We start from the raw sequence: 7149 nt of genomic DNA, 5'->3' as shown, positions 1-7149 counted from the left end.
AGATCCATTTACCTGCAAATTTCATTATTTCATCTTTCTTTACTGCTGAATAGAACTCCATGCTAAATTAAATAAAAATAGGACCACCTTCCATTTCTCTTTTCTCAGAAAAAAATGTTGTTGATGTATTATATCAAAGAGTTAATGGTGCAGTTAGTCAAGTTTTAAAAAGTCTTCCCTCAATTAACTAATGTTCATGTTAACACACAATTGGAAAAGGAGGGAACACCAAAAGTTACTAGGACCTTCTAGAATTTTGAGATTTTTTAAACTCAAAATCATCACTTAATGCATACCATTTGGAGAGGGAATAAAGTCTAGGTTTGGCTTTAGAAATTCCTTCCCTTTCATCAAATTATGCCCATAAAAGTGAGGGAAAGAAAAAGAAAGTAAGAAAACATTTCCAAATTTAGAGTGAAATTGATTGCATTCTGTTTAAATCAATGGACGAATTTTCAATAAATTGATTCAAAAGATTTTTTTATACTCTGGAAACGGAAACTGTCGACCCACTAGACAGTAACAGAACTACCCTCCTTTACATGCAATAATCACAGACTAGGAAAGATTAAATAATTTTGTACTTCCCTTGAGTATTGCTAAATTTTCCCTAGTTGAGCTCAGTAATTTCAAGAGTGTCAATGAGGCATCCTAGCACAACAATCATTCTAATAGAAAAGTGATTTCCCCCTATTAATAACTGGGATAAAATCAGAAAGATGAGTATACAGTTGCTGACAAGAATTATTATCCACTTGCTGAAAATTCGGATTGAATTTTCAGAAATGCATCTTCTTAAAGAAGTGTAAGGAACAATTAGTTTCCTTCTTTCTAATTGAGCAAGTTGGGGTGGGATATGCAGGTGATGGAAGGTTCAAGCATCCTGGTAGGTTAGGAAGTACTTAAGATATCCCCACCCCCAAGACAAGTTTGTAGTGAAAGAGAAACTCCGTTCTCTAGTTGTCAGTTCTAGAAAATAATTAACGCTACCAAGTAAATCTATTCCCACAAAATGAAGACCTTTTATCCCACAGTATAAGCCATCACAAAAATAAACACTAAATTAACTGGAAAAGATTTGATGTTATCACAAAAATCTCTGAAAAACTTGTAAGACAGCTCTTAAAAACAAAATAAAGCCTGAAGAGAAGTTATTTCTTCAACAGCTCAGAAAATAGTATTTTATGAAAGCATAGCCTCCTCTTTCTTTGCTGACACTGGAGTAACAACTAATATGATTAAAAGAATACAAATTCTTAGATTCAAGTCACCAAAAAATATGTTACTCTTAACAAAGAAATTTTGGGTAAGTTACAAATACAAGAAAATAGTTTGAGAAACCCAGAGACATAAACCCACAGGGACATCAGCACCTTACCAAGCCAAGGCATTAATTACCAAGGCAAAACTCCCTATCATCAGATGAACAGGTTGTCCTAACTTACTGGGGAAATTTTTTCAACTAGTCTTCAAGAAGCTCAAGAACTGCAGCACATAATATTTTTAATTAGGTAAAATTTCTCACATTTCTCCTGTTCTAATTAAAACTCTGGGGGCAACATTAAGGTTCATAGGTCAATGACATTTCTTAACCAATTTTCCAGCACTAGCAACTCATGCTTTAAACATGCTCTTAAAATGAAAAATAGAATGAGGAGCCTCACTCCTCCCAATCCAGTATAAATTTCTGAGCACATTCAAGTAGCAGAACATTTTACATATTTTTGCAACACTGATGAGTCAAATTAAAATTTGATTAAATTGTTTATTGACAGTGCATTCTTTCTAGATCTAATGCAAATCTGAAGTAGAGACTTTGATGTGTTATGATTTACAGAGAAAATGAGCATTTTACGAGAGAAACCAGACCCAAGCAACTGAAAACACAGTCAACCAATGCTGAGAAATCTGAGGGAGTAAACTTTGCCCAATCTTTACCAGGAAAGTTGCCCCATCTAGCTGCTTTAAATATACCTAGTTGGATTCTCTAGACCCACCCCCAACCTTAGAGCAAGTCCCAGGTTGCTTCTGCAGAAGAAACTTCACACAGGAACCCTAGGCAACCAGACACCGCTTTCCGCTTTTCTTTTTCTGAGTACTGAGAACTGCATTTTCTCCCTTTGGAGAATGCGGGCTGAGATGAGGGTTTTTTTTTGTCTTGTTTTGGGTTTCCTTTTTTTTTTTTTTTGCCAAGTCCAATTACAGGCTGGGAGGTGGGTATTAACAGACCCACAGAGGAGAAATTTCCCGAATTTTTTATGAAGTTTCTAGGACTTTGAGAAAATGACGAAATAAAACAGTGGAGGGCTTATGAGCTTCATCTCTAAAAATGACTCGTGCAATCGGGTTTAAGCTCGGATCCCGCGGGACTTGGAATACCAGAAAGATTATAAAGGAGGATTTTAGGCGACTGGAGGAGTTTGTCAAGGAATCTGGAAGGGCACCAATCAGCACCCAGGGAGCAAGGAGAGAGCGCAGCAAGAATTTGGAGCGCTTAGGTAGAAAATTTCACAGGCTGGGAGTCCCCAGGAGGGCTCCAGATGTAGGGCAATGCTTCCTATGGAACTGGATTGAGCTGTCCTAGGATCAGTCAGAATGTTCTCTTGGGCAGGGGTGCCTAGATCTCCCAAGATGCACTGTGCTGCTCTGAGACCAAGGTCGAAAGGCTGCATTTCTACGAGAAACTTACCGCATGTCCCCGTAAGGTCCGGAGTTGTTCTCCATCCACGGTCCCATCTCACTTTTGACACAACCGGGACTGGGATAGGGTACTCTGTTCATCATGCCACCGGGGTACCACACATCAGAGGCAGGGAAGTCTCCTTCTTGGCCCGCCGGTCCTTGAGGCGGGGGATTGTAGCCATAGGGGGGTATAGGCCCTGCTTCATTTGGACTGCTGCCGCTGGCCCCACCACCTGGCCCGTATGATTGACCTTCTTCTGCTGTGAAGAGAGTGTGCCAGGAAGAGGAGGCCATGGCTGGGGGTGATCCGGAGCTGGGTCCCGCTGCACCCCCTCCATGTAGGCTAGCCAGGTCCCCGTAGCGGCACTGAGCAGCGGCCGCAGCCCAGGCGCTGCCATAGTCCAGTGGGTTCTCCAGCTTGACGCGGGCGTGTGGATGGGAAGGGGGTGGAGGTGGCGGCGGTCCGGTCACAGCAAGTGGAAAGTTGTAGTAGTCACGATTCTGGTATGCTGCTGCCTCGTCCACTGCCCCGGACTTGTACAGAGGCAGGGTGGACGGGAGCTCAAGTGTCCCGGAGCTACCTGCTTCACTGCTGTCAGAGCAGCCTAGGCTCTCTCCTTCCAGCCCTTTGGAGTAACCACCCTTGAAAGAGGAATACTCAGCAGCCTCTTCAGTGTCCTTGCCTGGGCCATCGCCCAGCAGAGGACCTTTGCATTCGGCCAGTGGCACGCATGGAGTGGGACGCACAGCGGGTGGACCTCCCAGAAGCGACGCATACATGCAGTCTCCCCGAAGCTGTTCCCCGGGACTGAGATGTTCCAATGCTTCCACACCTAATCCCATAGACACAGACACTGCTTTACACAACTCCTTGGCACTGTCAGATATAGTGGAATTGCCCCCTACGAAACTGTCCTTGGAAGAGGTGGGAGCCCCAGGGGCCTCCCTCGCTCTCCCGCTACTGCTGCCTTCGGATATTACCTGCTGCTGCTGGTGGTGGTGCTGGTGCTGGTGCTGGTGCTGGTGCTGCTGGTGCTGCTGCTGCTGCTGAAGGAGTTGCATGGTGTCGGCCTCACTCAGGATGTCTTTAATGTCAGTGGAGCAGCTGCTTAAGCCTGGGAAAGTGGGGCCCAGTAGGGACAAAGTGGATGGGGCAGCTGAGTCATGCTCATCCGGAGGTGCTGGTGGCTGCTGCGGCAGCCCCTTGCCAGGAAGCGGGGTGGCAGCTCCAGGCTCTGGGAGGCAGCTGCTCTCAGGGTGGCACTCTGGGGCCGACTGCTGTTGTGAAGGTTGCTGCTCCTCCTCCAGGGCCAGGTAGCCTGTCGGGCCTCTGATGTGGGCTTGGGGAGAGCCATCCTCACCATGCTGCTGCTGCTGCCGCCGCTGGGGGCTGGTCTCATGCCGCTGCTGCAAACAGGCGCCTGGAGGTGCTATGCTGGCTGCCTCAGGGTGCCTGGGTCCCGGGTTCTGGATCGCTTCGCGCACGCTCTGGAACAGGTTCTGGAAAGCTCCTCGATAGGTCTTGGACTGGGGCCGCGGATAGACCCTTCCTAGCCCTAACTGCACCTCCATCCTTGAGCTTGTCTCTATCTTCCACCAAATTCCCTTATCCGGCCTCCTGTCTTCTTGCTCTGAAGAGTTGGGACTGCGATGATGTAGCTGTGTCTGCGTCTGCAGCTAGCTTCCCACCTGCGGGAAGCTCCAGGGAAGAAACTCTTTTTTTTTTTTTTTTTTTTTTTTTTTTTAAAAAAAAAAAAAAAAAAAAAAAAAAAAAAAAAAACAAAAGCGCTCTGATAGCCTCAAAGTCTCCTGCAGAGGAAGGCACGCACAAGACAGGATCTGCCCTGCCAGGCTCACAGTCTGTCCCTAAATACTTGAAATAGATTCAAAAGATGCTCGAAAGTTGACGGGGGCGGGGGTGAGGGCGAGGGAAAATCCTCTGCCTTTCACATTCAGTCCATTGAAGCAGGTGCAAATAAGAAATGGGTTATTTTCTTTTCGTTTTGGTTTGGTTTCGACTACTGAAGCCCTGACTGCCTTTTCATCTTTAGATTTTCTAGCTCCACACACAGGGTGGGGGGCGGGCTAGAGGAGGTAGAGGGGGAAAATAGGGAATCAGGGACTCTCCTGGCGTGCTGCTGCTCCAGGCTCTGGATTCCCTTAAAGCCTTGTTTGCAACGTCCTGCAAGCTCGCCTGCTCGCAGCCAAAGGGAGTTACCTCTGCAAAACTGGCTGGCAGAGCTAGGGTGAAAGGGAGAGGGTTGGCCAGACAGCCTGCCGCGTCAACTGCTGGAGAGGGGACCCAGGAGGGAGTTGGGGGTAGAGGGGAGGAGGACAAAGGCAGCGGTAGTCCTACCCAGCACTTTTCTCTCTTCCTCAGAGTCTCTAGCAGCTTTTAGAAACTTCACTGAAGAGGAAAGGGTAGCTCCGGGGCGGCGGCTTCGAAGCCGCCGCGCTGCAACAGGCGTGGGCTGTGGCTGGGCTCCGGCTGGCACGGTGCGTCCCTTCAGCTGCTGTATGACACTGGAGAGGCTAGCTCGGTCTCTTTTCCTCTGTTGCCTTCTCTGCCTTCAGGCTTGCTCCGGACCCTCCGGTTCTCCCAGCAGGCTGGCTCCCAGGGATCTCCGAGGAGGCGCTGGGAGGTGGAAAGCAAATGCAACAGTTTGTGAGTCGGTCCCGCCCCTGCGGGCTGGCCTCCTCGCCTTCCCACCTCCTTTCTCCCTCCCTCCCTTCCCCTCCCCTTTCCTCTTCTCCTCTCCCCTCACCGCGAGCTAGCGCTGGGTGGCTTTGGAGAGAGGAGTGCTGGCGCAGTGTGGGTGAGGGCAGGAGGGACTCGCTGTGGCCTCTGAGGAACCCGTTTTCCCAAATACCCTTTGCTTTCCTGAATTAGGCTTTAGGCTCCAGAGCAGGAGCTTTAACTTGGAGCTTTATTTGACAGACAAGGCTACTGGATATCTAGAACATTAGCACAGGCCGGATTGGATTCTGAAGCCCATTCCCAAAACAAAATCTTCGGACTGGGGGTGGCTGCAAGGGCTCATAACAGTGCCAGCTACCAATAGCTTTCAAGAGTCCTTTTTGGGGCCCACAGGGACAACCAGAAGGGAGAGTCCCCCCAAATTAAAGAACAAGCAGCAGCCAAGCCAATTCCCCCTGGAATCTTTGAAATTCCTCCATAAAGGAAGATTGGAAGTCTTGGCAACCTGCCATTTGCTCTGGGACTCTGGTCCCCAGAAACCAGAGGTAATTTCTACCCCATTTTCTACCCTTCTTCCTGTCCTGAATCATCCCTGACAAGCACTTTCACTTCTCCAGACGTGCAAAGGCAAAATCACTTAAGTGTGCAAACACACGAATGTCAGAAACACTTTTCAGGTACACGTGGGCTTTTGATTTTGTGCAAAGCTTTGCCAACATTTGCTTGTATAGAAGCCAGTAGGTTTCCAAATTGTTTGCATTTTTTAAGCCCTTGAACTACACAATCCAAGGAAGAGCATTTACAGAAGACTTTTCTTCCTTTTGATGGACAACTACTAGTAGAGGTTCATGTGGGGTACTCCAACTGTTCTTTGTAGAGGAGTTCCCACACACTGTGTAAAGATACAGATGCAACTGGAGAATAAAAAGGTAGAGGAGATCAAAGGGGGTAGAGTTTTAAGGAAGGTTTCTTCATAGAAATATTGTGTGCTTCCATGGTTATTAAATTCCTTAGCCCTCTGGATCTAGGCAAGGTGTCTGTGTCCCAGAAGGCACATGGAGATTTTTCTTCTGAGACTCACATTTCAATTATTTTTATTGTAATTTTCTGTTCCTTAGAATTTTCTTTTCTTTTCTTTTCTTTTAGACAGGTGTTCATTATGTAGCTCAGACAGACCTTGAACTCATGATCCTCCTGATTCAGTCTCCCAAGTGCTGGAACTGTTGGAACAGGCCATTACACCTGACGTTTCCAAATTTTGCAGACTTCTACAAGAAGGGATTATAGCTGTATCTTGTGCACTTAGAAACATGGGCATTTATTGACCTTGGCCCAAAGGAGATTACTCAAACCCCAAAGAGGAAGAAAGAGTGTATAATCGACTCTGTTTCACAGATGAACAAACTGAAGCAAGGACATGTTGGTATATTACATATTAGCGGAACTTAGACTAGTCTTCTATTCCTTTGCTTTATTAGCTAGACTTAGCAATTTCATGGGCTTTTGGGAAATTATCATAAAAGAATGCTTTAGAACAAATGATCTGTAGATAGTTCCACCTGAGGAAGTGAACATTTATTTGCTGAGAATATAACAGGTGAGGCCCTGCTTGGGTATAGCATATTGCTTATTTTTTGGTCTTGCAAATTGTTCCTTATGGCAAAAAGCAAACTTACTCAAAAGATGTCAAACTGTGAAATGGGTGATCCTACTGTAGTAATGGGAAACAGGAATTTATAACTGAAATACACAGATACATTGAAGACTTT

At 46.5% G+C, this 7149-nt stretch overlaps 1 protein-coding gene across 1 annotated transcript in view; it reads right to left on the bottom strand.

The window, feature by feature from the left end:
* Positions 1 to 4389, bottom strand: part of Ar (androgen receptor) — a 184240-nt gene extending 179851 nt beyond the window's left edge. The window contains exon 1 of the mRNA XM_008844366.3: positions 2690 to 4389. Within this exon, the coding sequence (XP_008842588.1) occupies positions 2690 to 4254 (1565 nt within the window). The 5' untranslated portion in view covers positions 4255 to 4389. The remainder of the gene's footprint in view (positions 1 to 2689) is intronic.
* Positions 4390 to 7149: the final 2760 nt, after the last annotated feature.

This window comes from Nannospalax galili, unplaced genomic scaffold, assembly GCF_000622305.1.
Source record: "Nannospalax galili isolate Female #2095 unplaced genomic scaffold, S.galili_v1.0 scaffold280, whole genome shotgun sequence".
Lineage (NCBI taxonomy): Eukaryota > Metazoa > Chordata > Mammalia > Rodentia > Spalacidae > Nannospalax > Nannospalax galili.
Note: the sequence above shows the minus strand (reverse complement) of the source record. Positions and strands in the feature narration are given on the sequence as shown.